Source organism: Rhopalosiphum maidis, chromosome 3 (assembly GCF_003676215.2).
Source record: "Rhopalosiphum maidis isolate BTI-1 chromosome 3, ASM367621v3, whole genome shotgun sequence".
NCBI classification, from domain to species: Eukaryota; Metazoa; Arthropoda; class Insecta; order Hemiptera; family Aphididae; genus Rhopalosiphum; species Rhopalosiphum maidis.
Window position 1 is genome coordinate 70,033,171 of NC_040879.1, and position 23,708 is coordinate 70,056,878.

The window sequence follows — 23,708 nt, forward strand, 5'->3', positions numbered from 1 at the left end:
ATTCATAAGTATAATTATTTACCTTGATCTTAAAATTTACCATCATCATTGACTTACCTCAATTACTGTTTAAAATTATCATCATTAACATTGATTATATTTAGTATGATAAGTCTAATGTCTTTTAACTTGCTTCAGATTTTATAAGTTATTATTTGTGTGGTTAATAAAAATCAATTTTGGATTGTGTGTAAAAAGTGTTTTGATACAATAACAAAAGCTTGTTATTGTATTAATATTTTACCAAATTTTGTAAAATTAGAACATTAATTTATTACTAATTATTAAGTTTTTAAATATCAATATTAATAAAAAACATCTTGTATTTTAGGATGCCCATGAATATGTAAAAATATGGGTTCATGGACTTGACAATTCTTTTGTCAAATTCAATACTAAGAGACATAAACCTTTAAAAAACCTCATGATAAGATATTGTGAAATGAAAGTAAGTATAAAGCATTAAGAAGTAATTTATAAGCTTATATTTTTTTAGAATATATTCAAACAAATATATATTCATTTAGCCATTGATTTTAATACAACCTAACCATTGTTGTATAGCTACTGTTGTTGCTAACTTGAATTTTAGTAGTCATATCAGTTATATAAAACAATTAAGCTAACTAAAAGAGTAAAATTATTGACAAGTTGTGGAAAATTAAGGCAATTATAAACTTTATTTGTGTATGAGTATGCAAACATAAGTTAGGTGAATCTTTACCAATTTAATGTTTGATACTTCCACATAATTTTAAATTAATGACGAAAATGAACACTAGCATTTATTAACTATCACATTAATAAGAAAAATGATAACCATGTGATAAATAATACCTGCATTTTATTCTACTTTGTAATTTTCTTCACAAGTGACCCTATCATATACTATTGTATAATATGTAAAAAAATATATCTTTGTGTTATAAAATTAATTTATTACATAATAAGATTTTAGATAAATCACCCCAAATAATAATTTTACTCAATATTATGTATATTAAATAATTCATAATCTTTTTATATGACTCGTATAATTTAGATATTTAACTGACCACTACTTTGTGTCTTTGTCTTACGATGTGGAGGTAAATAAATATGGTTTTTTTATTATACAGTGAAACTTCCAATTAATGATCACTGAATGGACCATAAATAATGACCACTATTTAGAGGTGACAATACATGGTATAACACTTGATGGGACCAAAAAATCTAACCATTACATAGAGGTGACCGTTAACGGAAGTTTTACTGTACTTGTATATTTTAGGTTACATTCCATTAATTAGTCTTATTATATAGAATATTTTTTCATTCATTTTAAAAAAATAACCAAATTGATTTGCTGTATAACAATTAAATTCATCTAAGTGTCATGTTTTTTTTTTTTTTTAATATCATACATTCATGTTTTATTATTTAAAAAAGAATAAATTCTAGATTCTAGAATTTTAAACCCAACTATTTTCATCATAACCGAGATAAAACAATACTTTTATGAGACAGTTTAGATTACTTATAATTGTAGAAAAAAAAGTAATATTATTACAAATTTAAATACACACTTTAGCTGCTGTAATCAAAGTTAGCAAACCAAATTTTCATACTATAAAAAAAAAAACAATGATTGTGAAAGATTATTTTGAATTCTTTGGTAACACTAACCCACCTCATATATTATACTGAAACAACATAACCATAAATCGTGTTTTGAAATATTAACATTATTTCAAGATTTATTGGAAATTAATTTTGATTTAAGCAATATTATCAAAATATTACCATATCATTTTTTGGCAACAGAATACATTTTACTGTATTAACAACAACAAATATTATAACAATATTTAATTTTCTATCAAAGTATTACTGTGATATTATTATAATAATAATTTATTTTCAAAATACGCCAAACTGTTAATATAAAATTTGATGCGAGTCAATGCAGATAATATGTGTTTTAAAAATCTAAAATCAAATGTAATTTTTTATATTGAGATCGCCAGGTATTAAGATAACCATTTTTTGCACATTATAAAATAAGACAATTAAATTAATAATTATTATTAATTACATGTACAATGAAAAATAGATCACATTTTATTACCTTGACAATCGGAAAAAAACTATAAATTAGTATTTTTACTAGAAGACATATCCATGTTTTTTTACAATTTAGTGTGCCGTCAGGCATAGATTGCTAATTTAACTCAGTTTTTTTTGTTATTCATTATTTTTGAATCGGACATTAATTCTTCTCTTATTATTCCAATTGGAAAGTTAATTTCACAAATATCTGGCCTTATAGCTGAACAAAAACACATATTAATATTAATATTATATTTATGTATCATATATATATATTAATTAATATATATAATACATAAATATATGTACGTACTTACATTTTATAGTAAAAACTGGAATTTTGTCGTTATCATCAAATGAGTTCATATTATTTAAAAAATCTTCATCATTATAATAGCAAGAATTTAAATTTTTATTTTCCATAAGTTAAATTAAAACAAGTGAATTTATATTATATTGATAGTATTTTACTATTAATATTAAAATTGACACTAACTAATTACTTTAGAGGATGTTAAAAAATGTCTTTCATTTAATTTATATTTTTTAAGAGAAAGTGAAAATGAACTATTAACTAAAACAATAATTCAAAATCATTAGATTAATTATTGATTGTTATAAATAGTCTGCACATAACTTCTATAATATATATATATATTATATTATATTTGATATCAAGTTTGCTTTTTACTATTTATTTTTATTTTTGTTTTATCTTCAAAAAGATCATGTTCCAAATATGTAGTATGTAGTATGTACAGCAGTTCCAATTTTGTGTTATTAACTTGAATGTGTTTGTATGAAATGTGAATTGATCTACTTTCAAACTCAAAGTAAAGATCATAAAATATATTATTATATTCTTTTTCTTTGTCAGTTTTTACGATATTTTAATTTTTAAGAGCATTTTTTAATAATAATATTGAACATAATTATAACTTGCTTAACAATAAGGTACCATTAAAGTTCAACAAGAGAACACAAATGTTTTTAGTTTCATAGCTTTAATAGTTTAGTTTGGCAGGACATTTCACTCTAATATTTAAGCTCAACACACAAACTTGGAACTGCTGAACATATATTTTGGTGTGGTACACATTTGTAAGTCGAAGAAAACATGCGGTCGTCATGGCTACATTTACTTTTCTTTTATTCAAATTACTATTAATGCGCCATAATATAATTATTATTAAATATCTAATATTTTAAAAATATATTTGTATAATGTTATAGTTATATTAATTTGTTATTTAAGTTGATTCGTAAATAATTTTAAAAATCAAAGTTATATTAACATTATAACAATTATTTTCAAATGTTCTAACTTTTTAAATAAAAAATATTTTATATCATTATTATTACTAAATTAGCTGTGTGGGAAATACAAAAGAATAATTTTTCTGTAGTTGTTCTGATATCAAAAAAAATAAAAACGATATTGAACAATTTTCTTTCTAATGTGAAAATGTGGTTGCTTAATTTGGGCAGTCTACAGCTTGAGTGGTTCTTCCCTGCTATAAACAGTTTTTTATATGTAATATGTTTGTAAAACGGAGACAAAACATGCATGTGAAGCATGCTCTTCAAAAAACCTAAGTTACTTTTCTAGAATTCAAATTGTTGTACAACCTCTACAACTGTAGTATAGTTAGAAATGTTTTAAGTTACTGGCTATGTTCAGAATAATCCTTTATTGATTTGAGTTGTCTGTGTAAGAAAAGTTTTGATGCCACACTTATATTTATTGTTTACAATGATATAATATTTTAAAATCTATCAAATGTTTGACAATTTTACATTTAGCAATTGACATTCAGTTTTAGTTTACTTATCGACACATTCCCACTACTTGATAGCTCCAATAAAATTTATATTATTGTCCAAGTATACGCTGATTGCACCGACAACAATAATCAATGACTACCGCCAAATAATTATTAATCAATGATAGATTTGATATATTTTTGGGGGTATTAGACTATACAGTCTTAATTCACAAAAACGGTTCAATATTATGTTGAATAAGGTTTAGTTTTAATATTAGTGTTAAATGATACATTAATGAAGTTTAATTGAAGTTTTTTTTTTTAATTAAAAATAAATGCAAATTTTAATCATTTTTAAATTTATTATAATATTGTACACACTTGTAACTTGCTTTAAAATTAAAATTAAAACTAAATCATTTTTATTTGATTTGCTCAATGTAAATTTGCTAAGTGACACATTTATGAGATAAAGACAACAAACATAGACAAACATTTCACCAGCCCCCCTTTTTTAAATTTTTTTCGGTCAAACATAAGTGCACCATTTGTGTGAATTTGTGCGAAACTCGTTATACCCGGAAAATCCAGTTTTTCATTTTTGAAATTTCTCTAATTTACGGTTAAATTGGTATGGCACAAATTCATAATTCATACTTATGCGCACTAATGTTTGATAAAAAATAAATTTAAAAAAACGGGGGCTGGTGAAATGTTTGTCAAACATAGGTATGGTGTACAAATACAGTTAACGCTGTGTATGATGTTAGTTAATGATAAATCATTGTTTTAAAAACTATTTATTTATATGTGTTATTATAGACATTCTAATCATCTATACTGCTAGTATTAACTAAATCTATGTACTAGTTTAGCATTTTTAATGTAAGCTTTTTTTAATTCATTCAAAATTGTATTATTTCAGCATTTAAATAGGGCAAAAGTAAGATTCCTTTTTGACGGAAGAATAATTGTTGACGCTGATACTCCTTCTTTTCTTGAAATAGAAGACGATGATACCATTGAAGTATTCGGGGAGCAAACAAGCAAACCAATACATTACAGTCATTATACTGTTACATTAGGACCGAACCGTTCCCAAGTTAAGCGAAGTCCTGCATGATCATTAAGGTGCGTTCACACAAGTATATTAGTACGCAGTCCAAGTTAAGATTTAAATTATATATTATTAATTTAAATATTTAATTTAGACAAATAGAAAGAACTACTTTTTTTGTAAGAGATGAAACCTTATTATTTATAATTAATAACACTAAGATAATATTAGCATAAATAGAATTAATATATACAATACATTATATTGATGATTGGTACCATATTAGCATATTATAAGTTACCTATAGACTATAGGAATAGGTATACCTAAATAATATTAATAAATTATAATTTTTAATATTTGTATACCATATAAATATATTAGGTACTTTAGTTTTAGTTTATTTTATACTACTACAGATGTGTTTCGACTTCCTCATCGCGGCGGAGAGAGTCGGACTGTAAGCCAGAACCGCGCTGCCACCCTGGCCTGACGAACCACCCCCTACAAAGTGCTTCATGAAAAATATAGAGAGGAAGGTCACCATCAGAGACTAGAACAGCAGGTGAATGCGATCCGGGAAAACATCGTGGACCCACCGACTCATCCCGGACCTAATTAAAAATAATTAAAAATTTAATACATTTTTGCTTTATACTATTTTTTTTTTTAAATTGTCTATATGTTTTAGTTCTGTTAAACTGCTTGAATTAGTGTAAATAACTACATGTAAATATTTGCAAAAAAAAAATATAATATAAAATTTATTGATTACGTTAGCCATAAAAGTATTTTAAGTATTTGAATGTATATTTTTTTTATACAGATGCCTTCCTATCCCAAATAATGGACTGATGTAGTAGATTAATAATTTGATACGCAATGGAATTTTTCTTTGTTTAGGATTAATGGACGGGAGACATAATTTTTTATTTATTTATTTATTTATTTAAATTCAGGCTCTTGATTAAGTTTAGCTGAAAAATTCATTATATACATTATCTATTGATTTATTGGCTTAAATACCTAAATAGTTTTAATATTATTTATAAAATTGGTTCAAAAACTATGCAGTGAGTCATAAAAGAATGGAAGGGATATTAAAATATAATTGATTTATATTTTATAGACTAAATCTATAGAGTATATAATAAAGATAGATACATTAACGTTTTAATTAACAGTTGTATTCATGGGCGTGGCTAGGATTTCAATCAGGGGGAGGCAGTGGCATAGCCAACGTTAAATCATTAAAACCCAATATTTATAACGTATAAGAAATATTATTTAGTTTGAAGTGCAAGGGAAGTGCACTGGCCCCCCTGCCCACTCTTGTTGTTACACCCATGGTTATATTAACTAATCAGATACTTTCAGAGCCGGTTTAATAAAATGAGTGGTCCTGGGCTAACATATTTTTAGGGGCCCTAATTTTAAAAATACATTTTTATACTCATATACTTATTAATATTTAGTAATTCAACAACAACAAAAAAACATTTTCCCTTAAAAAGTAAATTTATATTAAATTATTTATTTATTAAAAATATAATTTAATTAAAATATTAATATATAAAAAGGTAATAATACAAAAATTACAAATAACTATACAATTAGAAGATTATGCAAAAGTATCTATTGTTTCAGGCCAAAGACCAGGATCTTTTGATATTTTTATTTTATTGGAATGCAATATAAATAGATTATTTGTGGAAGCACTACTGTTATTAATTAATATTGATTCTGATGAGATTTCGTCTAAATTGTTTAAATTAATTTCTACTTCAAGATCTTTAACTATAGTATTACTATTAAAAGAAGAATTAATTGTTTCATTACTTTTTGTATCGTTTTGTGGTTTGAAAAATTTAAAAATAGTTGGATGATTCTTTACTTCGTCATCTTTTTGTTGTTTTAATTTTCGTTTCTCTGCACCAGAAAGATACTTTCTTGAGGACATTTTATTTTATTAAATTATTTTAAAATTAACATTTACTTTTAAAATAAACGTATAACACGGTGTACAGATTGACGCGACGTTACTTACGAACATGAACGACTAACTGTTACTGAGTAGGTAAATACAATTACGGTATATTGGTATAACATGTATAATAGAAACTTAAAAGATAATAAAATTAATCATAAAATATATGATATAATTATTAGATATAATCTTTAAATGATACGATTATGATTAACGATAAATGATTGTAATTCAAGGTTTATTTTTATGCGAAAAACCCTCATATCTGGAGCTATAAAATAATACATATGAAATAATGAAGTATATTGTGTATAATGTAATTCGAATATTACTATTGCAGGCAATTTTAAATTAATTATATGAATGTATCTAACAATATAAATTGTTATAATTTCTTTTTGAAATTGTACAAAAATTACAATTTTATAATTTTTTTGGGGCCTTCTTTTTTTTAGGGGCCCTGGGCTATAGCCCTCTTAGCCCCCCCCCCTTAATCCGGCTCTGGATACTTTATATAGTAAGCCATTGGAATGAATATTAAAAATTAAACAAATATATTATAATTATATTATCAAAATCAAAATTTGATACAAAACTATTCATTCTTAGATGAATGGAAGAAATTTATTCATGATTAACTTAATCAGTTAATCAAACTTAAAAACACAATTTAAATAAAACTTTTAGGTCACTCTGATGCAATATGCAATATTCAGTTGCTTTAATTATAACCATATAAAATATTAGTTGTAATTAAATTATATTTAATACTAAAAATCTTAATAAAGTGTTGTTTTAACTTACCTACCTATTAATGGTACTTAGCAATTTAAAATTATAACTGGAGTTTCTAACGACAAAGGAGTTTATATAAATGTATTTTATTTTTTAGCTGATAATCCAATAACTCGAGTATAGCGTTTCTAATAATGATATAATTGGTTTTATTGAATAATAATATAGTTTTAAATAATGATTGATTTTATTACTGCATACACAATAATTAATTAAAGAATAATATGAAATACACACCTGTATAAGCTTAACACAATCTGATACAAGTCCTTCACCTCATTCAAGCTTCAGAAAAATCAACTAAGTGTCTGGAAAATGACGATGAACTAAATTTATAATAAACTGACACAGCGAATTAATGTAGCAACTAATAATTGCTTTACGCGCTGCGACGGAGTCGTATTACTCGTATTACTGGCATTTATTGTTTTTGTAACGTAAACGTGTGTAAGTTGGGTGACTTAAGCTAGGTGACTATTTTTCAGACGAGAAACCTCATATACTCATTTGCGTTTTAATCACGATTAAAGATATCTTTACAATTATTTGTGTGAGATAAACACAGTTAATTATATTATTATTATTATAAAAATAGTAGGTATACGCTTGTCCTCGTGGCGCGCTAGTAGTACTGGGGACATTGGGATCAGCGGTTTCACATAATTAGATCACTTGGTTCTCCGGTCACATACTCACATTTAATTTTAATCTAAAGTGAGATCAGATATGCAGTAGTCAAAACTCGGAGCAGTGAGCGAGTGTATCACGCCGCGTCGGTAATATTTCCGTGGCGTTTCTGGATGTTGACGTTGTAATGTGAACGGATGAAGATTTTTACGTGACGTTGCCGGTCTGTGACGTTCCGTACAGTGTGAATCAACTTTAATGGGAGTTCGACATGCAACCTGTACTTCAGGAAATCGTGTATATCACGCGCCGAACGTTTATAATGCAAACCAACCACAAGATAGGTGTAATCATATGACACATAGGCATAGTAAATTTGGAGTGCACACGGCTCACGGTCACATAGTATTAAGCAAAATATTTAGTCAATGATATTATTATTTAGGATACAGGATCGCATTAGCCTAGGTACAAATGGAGCATTTTTCCTGGCGGCAAAAGATTTAAACTACCTAATTTTACTCAATATAATTTTGAGGTATTTTGAACACATGTGTTCATCGTACAAATTCACACTTCTGGCGCATTAATGTATGACGGAAAAAAAAATAAAAAAATGGGGCTGGTGAAATGTTTGTCAAACATAGGTATGTTGTACAAATACAGTAAATAATGTGTATAGTTGAAAGACTATGATGAATCATAGTTTTAAAAAAATATTTATAAGTGTTAGGTATTATGGACATTTTATTTATCTATACTGCTAATATTAATTAAAACCTATAACTAATACCCATGTGCTAGTTTAACATTTATAATGTAATGTTTCATTAATTCATTCAAAATTGTTTTATTTGAGAGATTAGATAAAGCAAGAATAAGATTTATATTAGATCATAATAAGATATTTATTTGTTTTGTAGTTAATAGTATTCTACTTATGTATCTATCACTAAAATATATTTTTTTTTAAATGTACCTATTTAAATACAAAAATAACTACTTCTTTAGATTGAATATTGATTGTTCTAAATAAATCCTCAATTTAAGTAAAAAAATAGTAGGGTATATTAAAATATAAACTAGAATCATTTTGGATTAGCAATTTTAATTTTAGCAATATAATCCGTGTCAATACAACTTTGATGCAGTATTTTTTTCTAAAACACTATACATATACTCTACATTTTATAATTAAACGTTTAATACTTACAGTGTGTAGGACAACGATGGTGTACCTACAACCTTTCTACACTATACAGTAGTATGTATGTACTTTAAATATTTAACTGAAAACACTAAAAAACAGTACAGATGTATAGTTACTAGTTAACTATTAGTTAATACATATTTTAATCACGACGACAGACAATGAGAGTCAATGATAGTTATATAGTAACTATACTCCGTGCCATGAGCGAAGTAACCCGTTTCGCGCATGCAGACTGACGGCAGCCAGCGTTACTATAGTCTTTTCCACGAGAGAACGGTACCGTTTCGCGCACGTCGAATGGACCGTAAACGTTCTCCGGGCCGTGTAATCCCCTCCACGTAACCGCCGGCGATAGTCGACGGTAAACGACGACGTCGCCGACGAGTTGTACACCGTGTTCAAATGGTTAATTTTTTTTACCAATATGTTATACCGTAATCGTCTTATTTACGCAGGGGAGAGAACACTTTAATTATATAATTTAAATAAAATATTACATACATAAATAAACAAAATTAATATTAATATATAATAAAAACATAATAATACACAGTCTTGAATTACATTGAATAAAGTGATTTGTACATATTTACATAATAAAATAAATTGTTATACCTAATAATCAGTTTTTTATGGTTTTTTTACATATTTTCGGTTAGCCTCGTGTTGTCAATACATTAAAAAGTAGTAATTATTTTAAGTTATTTGAATCAATTACAATTTATTTCGTGCAAACTGAGTCAGAATCAGTTTCGCCTGTTATAGTCATAACAGTTGAGCCCATGTTTTCCATGACACCGTAAACAATAAAATCGATTTCCCAAAATTTGTCTTCTTGCTTTATGGTGTGCTCGACAAAGTTTTTCCACATATTGGGAGTGACACGTTCAACGCCATCAATTAACAGTTTATGAACATCAGATAATTTGAATGTCGTATTGTTCATTTTAACATGGTTCTTCACAGACGACCACGCGAGCTCAATAGGATTGAGCTCGCAATGGTATGGTGGTAAACGAAGTATTTCAATGTCATAGTTTTTTACAAATTCGTCAATGACGTACTTATCGTATCTAGGTTTGATCCGCTTCACAATTTCTAATAAACGTGGTATAATCATAGGTTTTTCGTATGTTTCACCTTTTTCGTACAACCACTTTTCAATATCTGCCTTTCGCCAACTCGCTGTAGGACACGATTCAATTTTAACGGAATGGTACGAGGCGTTACCATTACCACAACAGCATATTTTTTTAACAACGGAATAATATTTTTAATCCAGTTAAAAAATGTTTCACCATTCATTTCTTCATGGTAATCATTAGAATTCTTTTTGGACTCGAATGAAAATAGCCCACCAGGTACAAATCCTTCATCAGAGCCAATGTGAACTACAATAATTCGTTTTCCCTTGCCACTTGGGTTGGTAGTAACACACGTTAATCCCTTGAGAAATGCGTCCCTATGAAATGTAACTGTATTGTCTACCCACGGTTTTTGTGTACAATCACCGGCATTCACCCACGTTTCGTCTAAGTAATATATAGGACGACTTTATTTCAATTTTTTTTTTTTTAATTGTACGTAATTATATTGTAGGTGTCTAATAAAAAACATAAGTCAACAAATAATACGAAACAAAATAAAATTATAATAATATCGTCCTTCGAAATATTCAAAACTACTTTAAGTACGTATATTAGAACTCTGAACTAATAAGATATTTTACAGTTATATATAAAACAAAAAATGTACGTTTATACACAATATATTCTACAATTATATACAAAACAATTTGTCCTATTCTTTTATGGTGTGACTAACAAAATTGGCCCACATTTCAGGCGTCACTTTTTGAACTCCTTCGTTCAGTAGTTTTTGAACATCGTTTAACTTAAACGATATGTTATTTTGTTTGACGTGATTTTTCACAACAGACCACGCAAGTTCTATTGCGTTAAATTCGCAGTGGTAGAGTGGCAAATGCAATACATGTTTATTTTCTTTCAAGGCTTCTTCATCAATTAGATATTTATCATGGCGAGGTCTAATTTCATTTACCATGTCAAGCAATCGAAATTTTATCATTGGTTTGTCTAAAACCACACCTTTCGACTTCAACCAATTTTGAATATCCTCTTTTTTCCATGGAGTTGTGGGTACTGGGTCTTTTTTGACAGAATGGTAAGAAGCATTGCCCATGACTATCACGCAATTATCCTTCAATCGGGGCAAAACTCCACAAAACCAGTCATAAAATGTGTCCCCATTCATTTCGTCGTGGTAGTCTGCTGTGTTTTTTTTCGACTCAAAACATAATAGACCCCCCTTCGACGAAACCATCTGCTGAACCGATATGGACAACTATTAACCGCTTGCCTTTACCTCTCGGATTTTTCGGGATTCGATATTCAATCCAATAATAATAATCGACGCAATAATTATAAATATAAATGTGCAACCAGTGGCGTATTTAGGATTTTGTCTAAGGGGGTATATACGTTAGCAATTGGCAAACATAATTTCCTCTACCGGAGGGGGGGATACACTCATCATTACTATCGTTTCTTAGAAATGTTGAAAATTTATATACTTATTATCAATAAGTACCTGCACATAAATGATCAATATATAATACTGTATTTTTTTTGTTATGAAGATTTATTATTCATTGTCATTTTTTTTATAAAACCGAGAAAACCATAAGAATACAATAGTATCCAGTGCTTATTGATAAATATACAAATATACATATTGTGTTGGACGAAAAATCAAAACAGTAAAAAATAATGCACCAGCCAGTGCTCCGAACTTAAAGGCCCTTTTTTTGGTACTTGGCCGGGGGCCTGGACCCTGGGAAGGTAAGGACTAAAGATCGCTAGGCAGCTACCTAGTTTGCCAACGTGGAAGTTCAGCACTGGCACTGGCGCTAACGCGAGTGTTCAATTATAATGAACTAGCTGAATTACCTAGCGTTGCCCGGAAAAACTCCTTTTAAGTGTAAAACGCTGTGGAAGCGTTGTCGAAAAGAAGAATGTTTTTTTAAGTGTAAATAATATAATATTTAAATTTGTAGCCACATGTGTAAAAAAAAAATTAAAAATTGTAGATGTTATGCGTGTCCGAACTGCTGGTAGTACGGAGTGCAAATAAAATGAACGTATTTAGTGTATAGGCACCGTGGCAAGGCAATGGAGAGATAACTAATAAATAGAATTTGTATGTGTACTGATTTATGTTATCGGTGTGCATTTTATCGTTCGATTATATGGTATTGACGTACGCGCGATGCATGAGATTATTTTTATGGATAAACTTCTCGGAGCAATTATTTTTATCTACACGACGACGACGGACAAAAAACTGAATTACCCGACTTTGTCCATGTGTAGTTTTTTTTTTCTCAAAATTAAATTCTTAAACCAACACACATTGTTGTGTTTTAAAGACAAAAAAAATGTATTTTATAATTTATAATATAATTGAGCATTGAGCTAGCCGGTGACAGGTGTTTTACGCCTCTGAACAATTCATATCTACACGCCAATAAGATACACACACAAAAAAAAGGGTCAGGTTACAGGTAACTGGAAACCCTCGGGACGCCGTGTTGTACCGTATTACCATTATCGGCCGATTTCTATTTTTTTTTTGTTATATGAATATACAAATTAGACGTAAAAATTTATTTTCACCAATTTCAACCATTTAAAATCAAAATTTTGAAAATCGGGCAACGTGGTGACACTCAGACAGGTATTTGGAACAACTCTGTGAAAAATAAATATTAGAAAAAATTTAAATAGCGTCGTCACAAAATGGGTACATAAAAATGGCCTGTTCTTTTATATATATAAGGATAGTGAATTATTATGCTGGATTAAAAATGAACTAATACAATAATAATTATTATAAAAATAAGTAATAAATTGTATTTAGTGTTTAAGTTTGTTTATTATTTATATACCCACTATTTAATTATTAGAACTTATTGTTTAGAATGCCTATTTATACATGTATATATATCTGCTCCACCTTGCAATACGTTTTGAAATAGTAAACAAACGCTCATTATTAAAAGCATAATAATAGCCGTATCTTTATTGACAATAATAACGATTGACGGAATTTTACGATTTACAATACGAATTGTTTTCAATCATATACATACTTAGCAGTAAATGGTGTATTGACAACGGCATCAACCATAATATTTCTAAATTCTTAAAATTTCAATGTTATAATAAAATTTAGTATTTTCAATAATTTTATTCTGTATTTCTGTAATATATATACCATATTATTAAACCTATCAAGTAAAAAAAAGACCAATGGGGGGGATCTATTCCCCATTACCCTCCCCCCCCCTGTAAATACGCCACTGTGTGTAACGGGGAAACCTTAATGGCCTTAAGAGACGAAAAAGAGCGTCGCGATATCGGCTTAACGTCAAAGCGTATAATTGGACTATAGATTATAGAGTGTAGACTATAATATTGTTTATATTATTGTTATAATAAATATAAAAACACATCTACTTATATAAATATATGTATGATTCACTGCAATCTATACAGAGATCTGATAACATATGTCCCAGAATTTATAGTTAATTCAGATTCGGATTAATTTTTTCCGCCGCATTTTATTTTAAAATGTTAAAAGCACAATCATTATTTTGATATCTTGCAGGTCGTCGTAATCACATGTATTGTCTCCTAAACCCTAACTTATAAAGTAATAATAACTATTAGGTGGACATTTCCCCAAGACGGTTAAAATTAAATATGTTTTGACTAGGTTTATTCACACTGGGCGAATGATTGCATGAGGTAATTATGATTTGGAAAGAATTTTAACCACGTAAAATGTTATAGTGTGTAAGCTTTGCCATGGCCTGATCTAATACTGACTAAAAATTTGTACATATTATATATTTTAATAATTAATTAGGCATTATAAATAATATATATTTATACATGTAAACGTATCATTTGTACGTTTTATATAATACTATATCATATATAATATATCGTGTATAATATATTTATATAGGTACAAATGAGGATCATAATGTGACATAATAAAGTGATTTTTTTTAAAAATGACTAATAATATATTTATTTAAAATTAAAAACTTTATTTTTCGCATTTAAAATTCATGAAATTTTTCGTTTAAATGTTTCGTACCTTCTGCAAGATTATTAAACCGCTCGTACCTATTAGAAGTGTACGAATATGTGGACTTGATATAATTTCTAAAATTAAATTGTACATACTACACAATATGAACATAATAATAACATTTATTTTTAACATTGATTATGGAAATATGGAGTCGTATAGTCATAGGCGGACATTTGGTTGAATTTTTCGGGGGACTATTATAATCCAATGTAAAGTGATCCGTAGAAGCTTCGCCCCCGCACCCCCTTTCTATATACAAGTACATCATAATATTACTATAATAAAATATTTAAATATGCCGTATAAGTAATAAAAAAAAATTCTAAATTACATATATTTAAAATATAATTCATAATTAATTTTATTTTAATAACAAATATCTGTTTGTTTTTATCAGCAAATGCATTTAAGATATGATCGTTATTAATATTTTTGGATATATCTTTTTCAATATATAATATAGAAAAATCATACGGTATAGTCTATTCGGGCGGCCCAAACTTAATTAGTTATTGTTTAACTTAGACATTTGACGTTTATTATTTCCAAGTTTGTCTTAACAAATTATGACGGTATATTTTATCGATTTCTATCGAATTTTCTTTTTTTTTCGTTAAGAATAATTGATAAAAAAATATTTGAAAAACTATATAGTTATTAGTAACTAGTTGTAATATTAGTTATAGTAGCTGGATATTTGTTCGAACTTAGTACACATATTATATGATCGGTCATTGGTGATATTAAGTTTGTAGGCTGTGGTTGGGCACGATCAGAAACGAAACATTTTATAGTTTACCCTAAATATATAATATTATTGTAATATTTTATACAATGTTTATGCTAAAAAAAAAAAAAAAATACTAGATACCCGTTTCCAATTGATTATTGGTGCCAAAAATATCGATAAGGACTTTGAAATGGATTTTATTGGAGACATTATTTTATACGTATATAGACAGCCATATTTAGACAGCTATTCAATATTTTTTATATGTCCGTAGCGTATATGCATAATATTTTATATAAAATAATACTATGCACGTATATAATGTTATTATTTAACCATCTCACTTTGTTCATTGCGAAACCATACACAGTGGTGTTATTGGCCACATTATACGTTCGAAGGAAAATCGTATTTAATATAATAGTAAATCGCACACACAATGTACACGTAGTACAGACTACGCAGATTATAGTGATGTATTTCTTTATTATTCCAAGGCTGTGAATTTAATGCACTTAAACACTATTAAATATGCACTAAAAACTGAAAAAATATGCTAAAAAATATGCTCAAAAAATTTTTAAAATATGCAAAAATAACTATTAAAATTTAACTTGTATTCTAATTGTTTTTATTAATTTTAGTTTAAATATTAGTAGTATTACAAATTGGTAATCTTGTATGAGTTTATGACTTATTGGGCTTGACTAGTCTTGATATTCGTCGTATACAAGATCTATAAAAACGATATGCTTAGAATATGTTTCTACTTAAAATTATATATTGTATTATACCTTTAAAGTAGTTATTGCATTGTACAATCAACGATTTTTGTCATCTGTTATGAACGACTTGACATCAGTAAATTAATTTAATCTTGACTTCAAGAGTACAATAGTCAATAATACTAATACACTTTATATACAATTAAAATAAGAATAGTACGAAAAAAAGCATTTATACAAAAAAATTGTTAAAACATACATTAACATAAAATATTCAAATTAAGATTTAGTATTTGAACTATATATAAGTCAAATAAAATTTTGGCCAAATATTAATATTAATAATCAAATATTTTTTTATACGGTGTAGCAAAAAAAACATGCAAAATGCATTAAATTCACAGCCTTGTTTCTTATTATTATTATAAAAAATATTTTTTTTTTGTTCTGTACGAGACTTCAGAAAGTAACATATGTGTGTACCTAAATAAATACTTTATCAAATTGAATGTTTGCCCTTTAAAAAGCGCCGCCCCCCTGTTATCTTGGTCTGGATCCGCCCCTGCTGGGTACCTATACGTATTTCTTGACGAAACACAACAAAACTTCGGCACCAATAAACATTCAGAGCTCGTTTAATAACGCCGACAATGTTCGTTGGCGAGTGATTGTTTGTATTATTCGAGACGCATCGAGATCGAACGGCATTTTAATATTTTATTATACAATTTGACTATTTTCACGACATCTCGCCGTAATGATTCAACCATACATTAATATTTTGGTCGTTTCGATTAGTCACATTTTGTGCTTATTAAGGTTTAAGATCTTCTAGGCAGGAATCTTCTTGAAATCGATGTAACCCGAAGATATACGTTAAAATAATAATATGTCAGTGTTTATATCATTACGCTATCACGTGATCATAATATTCATTATTATTTATTAGGAAGTGTCAGCTGCCGTTTTAGCGGTGTTGGCGGCGGTGGAAAATTGCGACGCTCGTTTGCCTAGCCGCGTAGAGTACGTTTATCCGCAACGGTGTGGAGTGTAAGTGCGATTGATTCACCGCCGACATAACCGCGGGAAATTATGACGACGGATCGCAAATCACAATCGTTAAAATTTGAATATATGAATATTTAATGAAACTGTCAAGTTGCTATGATAATAGTCTATAGTTATTCCTATCTAAATTACAAAAAAAAATCAAAATCGACTAAGTCAAAAGCTGGTGTTTTGTAAATATTTTTGTTTTTGTTAGTATTTAACAGTTATAAAAAAAGAACTAGGAATTTTTATTACAAATATCGGGCGGATATTGCTCATGTTTCCATGACGACCTTTTATTTTAGCACGAATCCTCCTAAAACATACAACAGGTTTTGGCGACTTTCCTTCAAATGATATGACCTTTTCGGTAGTTATTTTATAATATATCCTAAGATAACACCTCTGTAGGACTATATAATACTATAATTTGTAACGTCACGGAATTTTAGGCTGTTTTATTAAAATATTATTAAACTAGCCAAACCCATTAAATAATTAATCTGTTATCGTACACACGCAAATTCAATATTATTATGACAAACAACATTGTTATGCAATATCTGTACCCCGACCCCACACACAAGCTGTGGCAATCGCGTCGATGCCGCAGCCGATTGCACGACGTCGCCGTTGCGCGCCGCTGCCGGCACTTGCCAACAGGGCAAACTGTTTCCCAATAACACAAGTAATCAAAAAGCTCGCGACACGACGACACTGAAATATTCCCTCTCCACAACATTTTCGTCAACTTCGACACAGCGTTCCATGCACTTTTTGCACTTATTTTATCGTTTCCAATCGGAAAATGGACCGGTTCCATCACTATATAACTTATAAGTTGATTAAAAAATAAACTAACTAGTTAAATTTAAATATTTCAAAAAAATTAACTTTTTAACTAGTTAATCTCCATTTTTGCTATTAACATACATTATATTATATAAAATTATAATTAATATGCCAATGATTGTATTTTAAGCGGAAAACAGTGTTTAACATAGTTTAAATATTAATATTTTTTTTTTTGCACATCTATTTTTACTTTTTAACCCGATTGTAGTTCAATCATTACCTTTTTTTACCTAAGTGAAATTCAACCATTTTATTTAGGTAAAAAGTGCAATTCGACTTTCCCAGTCTTTGCCGTGACCGCAACTTAGATATTATTACCTATATTTACAGAGACCGCAACTATTGTATTACCTATATAAGTGGCGCGACCGCAACTAGTGTGCAGCCGAATACTAAGTAATACTATCGTCTGCCAATATTATTCGTTAGAAGTCGATCGCTTGTGAGTTGTGACATATATATATATATATTGTAGTTAAAGTATTGAATTTCGTTATTTTATGAAATAACTAGGTATAGTTCATGAATTACCTACGAATGTTAGGAAGTATGAAATCATACATGAAAATTATGCTTTAACTAGTTATTTCATAGAATATCTAGTTATTTTATACATTTTAGTTTGATATACGTCTAAATTTAAAATACATAAATTTAAAATATATTATAATATTTTGTTTATTTTAAATTTATAAACATTTATTTATTTGTACACGCAATGCTATTGTGGCATTTAAAGTTACACAGTACTTCTTTTTTCTGCAAAGACACCGCTTTGTATCACATTTTTTAGTACAAGTGCACTTAAAGAAACCCTGACCAGTCCCCAGTGACTGCACAGTTGCCGCAGATCTTAAAGTAACACTTTTATTTAGAACAGATTCCACGACTAACAGGATTCCTTTTTTATTTTTATTCTTTTCACGTCTATCATTAAACTTGCATGTTTTTATTAAATTATGAATTTTATTACACAATGACATTTTTTATTTCTTTTTTGAATAGAATCTATCTACAGATACGCCTGTTAAACGAATTACTAGTTATTACCCGAAGAAGTCGTTCGATTTGTTCGTTACTATGCTTAGATTTTTTTAAATTTAATATTTTTATTTTTCTAAACTTAATAAACTTGTTTTAAGATTTAACTGATTTTTATTTTTATTTAAACAATTTGTATTTTTTTATCTTTAAAAAAATCATTTCAAATTATGAAAAGGTTTGAATATATCAAAAGTTTATACACGTCAATCAATTAAAAATATATACTTATTATAGACTTACAGCTACTAGCTAGATATATTTATGTAAAATTACAGTTTACCTTCTATAACGTAATATAGTAATATAACGTTTTATACATTTTATTATACTAGGTGTTCAATAAGTTTCTTAATATTACCATTTACTACTGTTATACCTACATGGACAAAAATTAAAAATCGATAATTTTCGTTTTGTTTTTTATAAAAAGAAACATTAGAAAATTCTTCCATACATCCGGAAATGGGCCTCGCTTTGCCATCAATTTAAACTCTTAAGACCTTAAGTTTTTATAAAATTAAAGTTAGTTTATGATATCCGATTTTCTGAAAAAAAAAATTTAAAACTCTAGAGAAAATAGTGTATAGATCGTACGGAATATTTTGAAAAAACTAAATTTTATATTATAATGTGTAATCAAAAAATTGAAAATATGAATTTTTTCAAATCATAATTAAAATTAAAAACAGTGTTTCGTAAGATCTCCAGTCATTTTTCTGCTGAATACAAGTATTTTTCAGAATTATTATTATTTTTACTTTTTAGTACACTTGCGTCTACGTATCTTATTTAACTATTGTTGATAGTAATCCTATTTTCCATGATGTTCAAAGTGCAAATACATATTATTATAATTTCTTACCTGGCAAACATCGACGATTAAATTATAATGGAATCAATACGAGAGCTTATCATTTTGTAGCAGCTAAAATGTGCTTCGACAATCTGCGCAGTTTTTATATTATTATACCTTATTACACACATATTTTATTCTGTTGGGCCGTAAGGGCCGTGTGTTTATTATATTTACTATTTATACTTTTCTGGATGTAATTTCTTTATATACTTGCACTTGTTAATTATTACGTATTATTATTATTATTATTACTGGTTGTGCCGAACCGGCATTTTAGTCAAGTAATTTATTTTACATGATATATTCTACTTGTTGGGCCAAAAGGGCCGTAACCTATTTATTGTATTGCACTATATTATTTAATAATCATTACTATATACCTACATTTAACACATTCGAGACGAATCACGCGCGAGGCGCGTGATACAACTATGTACAATGGAGACGGAACATTTTCGCTCCTTTTTTCCCCTGGAGACGAACAGTTTTTACCAATTTTCGTACAATTATTATGCTTTCGCATTTTAATAAACTTTTATGGTTTTTTCACTATAATATAGTAAAAATGTTGTAGTTTTAAAAAAAAAAAAAATAATTTTCATAACTTAAATACTTCATATTTTTCTTACCGGTCAAAACACGATCAAAAATGACAAAAAAAAAAAGTCGACCGATTTTTTTTTAATATAAAACTTCAAAAATAACATTTTTCTTTATTCATAAATTCAAAATAAATAACATAATTTAGTTATTACCAAAAAACTTAAATATAAAAACAAATTTATAAAAAATAATCTTAATATTCATACTACTTCAGGATTCATGTGTAGTATAAAACAAGTTAAAAAAAAATAATAAAATTACTGAAAATTCCTATATAAAATGTGTTAATACTAATAATGATTTTAATTTACAACCAATAATTATTTATAGTGTGATATTTTTCAAAACAATCCTCAATACATAACGGTGTATCACACTGTTTGCAATAAAACGAAGTTTCTTTTCTTCCTCTTTTGCCACTTATATATTTTATTTTATCGGCACAAACTTTACAGACTCTTCTTGGATTTTGCTTTGATGCTGTTGATGGTATACGTGCAATAAAATGTCGTCCTGACAGCCGATTTGTAACCGTATCATTATAGTTGTCTTGATTATAGCCACTTTTTTCTGCCAGTTGTAAGCCCAAATTAATTATAAATGTCCTTAATGTTATTTTTTTGTGTTGGTTTACTCTGTTCTTCAATATGTAACTATTTACAACTGTTACCATAAATAAATGAAAGAACATTTTTTTCCACCATTTTAAACTTTTTCTCTGAAATGGATAATATGAAACCATTTGATCTCCGTGATCAACACCTGTTTTGTTTATATTGTAGTCAATAATAGAATTAGGTTTAAACTTAAGAAGTTCACCAGTTTTAGATCTAACTGAGACTTGTTTCATATCTGCTGAATGAGCTGTTGATAACATCAACACGTCTCTTGTATCTCTCCATTTGATACATACCAAAGGACCTTGTTTCGAATATGTCATTTCACCTTTTTGTAATTTTTCCTTTACTACTTCTTTAGGTAGTCCTTTACGGTTAGACATAACCGTACCTACACCATTTGTATTTTTTTTCCAAAGAGCATTTAGAAGTGCTGGGCTTGTATAAAATCTATCCATGTACACAGTGTGACCTTTATAATAATACTCTTCTAAAAGTCTATCAAACAAAGCAATTATCGAATTATCTTTTTGATTTTTACCAGAATAAATTTCAAATTTTAAAGTATATCCTGTAAGAGGATCTGATAGAATATATAATTTCATACCGTATTTATGTGGTTTATTTTTCATATAAACTCTGAAATGTATACGACCTCTAAATGGACACATACCTTCGTCAATAGTCAAATTTTGACCAGGTTGATATGACTCAACTGTTTTTTTATTGATTAAATCAATATAAGGACGGATTTTAAATAAACTGTCATGATTTTCTTTACCTCTTGAAATATAATTTGCATTATTATTCAAATGCAACATTGAAAAAATCGATGAGAAACGATCTCTAGTCATTAGCTTTGACGCAAATGTGCTATGAATAAATGCATTCTTCGACCAAAAGTCTTTGATATGTGGTTTTGGTATTATAGACATATGAAGAATGATTGAAAAAAAACTATATATTTCAGAAATATTAACTGGTTTCCATTTATGCCAAATAGAATTTTGTTTCAGCATATTTTTTCGTCGAAGAGATCGAATAATCGAGTATGCATACCTATTAGTTTCTTTTTTTATTAATTTAATTAAATTATCTGGGAAAAAAATACTAAAAAACTCTATTTCAGTTGATTTACCAAGTACTTCATCTGAGACACCTGACATTGACGTAAATACGTGAGGTTGAGGTTCAGGATTTACTCTTTCCCATTCACATATAACAGGTTCTGTACTTTCAATTGAACGTCTTTCTATATCTCTATTTGTTAAAAAAGGTTCATTATTATCATGATTTTGTATAAAATTTTCATGTTGAATTTCGTCTATGGTGTCATCAAAACCCCATTCCTCAGCTATATTGTCATAATTACTCTCAATATTTTCTATTGGTACTTCATTCATATTTTGCCTTCTATTATCAGTAATTGGAACAGTTAAATCATTATCAATATTGTCAACCATTTCAACAAGATTTTCAAAAAGATTTGCACATTCATTTTCAAATGCAACCGGTAACAAATTCGTATAAACAGCTTCACACGTGTCCTCGTCAGAACTATTATTATCAACATTATCATCTTCTCTATCAGATCCACTATCATCCATAAATTCATCTAACATACGACTTATGTCTTGGTCGTTAATTTTTTTAGACATTTTTCAGTGTAAAAATAATAAAATATTAAACGTAAATTATTTACTAATCACGCTCTGAATAAAAATCAAATGTATACAGCGTCTATTTTATTTTAGAAATAATTCGATAACAAGACAATATTATGACGTATAATACGTAATATGCGTGTCTATACACATAAAATTATATAAATAAAATAGTATTACCATTTAGGAACAAACTCCGTCAACAAACTCCGTCAAGCCGACACACGACAGCCCAAGAAAATGAAAAATATTATTTTGATAAAATTATTAATTGAAAACAACTATTATTAACAGCCAATAGGCGATTCGAATCAAATTCCAGAGACGCTCCACGTGGAGCAAATAATTTATTCTTTTTATATAAAAAATCTTTACGATATTACTTATCGATTGATTGTCGTATGAAAACAATGGTGTGAGTATATGATTTTATATCGATTTTTAAAATTCGATAGTAGACACAACGCGCGAGACGCGTGATTCGTCTTTTATAAGTAAAATATTGTAACGCGCCAGATACGTTACGCGTCTCAAACGTAACTTTTAGATTATGACGGACCGTCTCGAATGTGTTAAGTTATCATTTTTTATACGAGTTAACTATTGGCTATTTGTTCACTAGTTTAAGTCTACACTCAACACTCATACATTAACACTCACATGCAGGATTTGCTCGGCGACCCTGTTCACTTCCTGTTGAATGCTATATACGAGTATACATAAATACACACACAAACTCATATCGGTCGGCGTGTACATTAACGGTGCGTACGGAGTACAATTCGATAACCGAGTGCCCTGCCTATTATTGCCCGTTCCTGTCCCATATAAACATCATGTT

The 23,708-nt window shown here is 28.2% G+C and overlaps 1 protein-coding gene across 1 annotated transcript; it reads left to right on the top strand.

Moving 5' to 3' along the window:
• Positions 1–311: 311 nt before the first annotated feature.
• On the top strand, positions 312–5,418 carry LOC113559293 (small ubiquitin-related modifier 3-like). Its single transcript, XM_026964961.1, has 3 exons — positions 312–448; positions 4,783–4,988; positions 5,334–5,418. Exons 1-2 carry the CDS (start codon positions 425–427, stop codon positions 4,978–4,980), a joined length of 222 nt encoding a protein of 73 aa, XP_026820762.1. The 5' UTR covers positions 312–424; the 3' UTR covers positions 4,981–4,988; positions 5,334–5,418.
• The last annotated feature ends 18,290 nt before the right edge of the window (positions 5,419–23,708 follow it).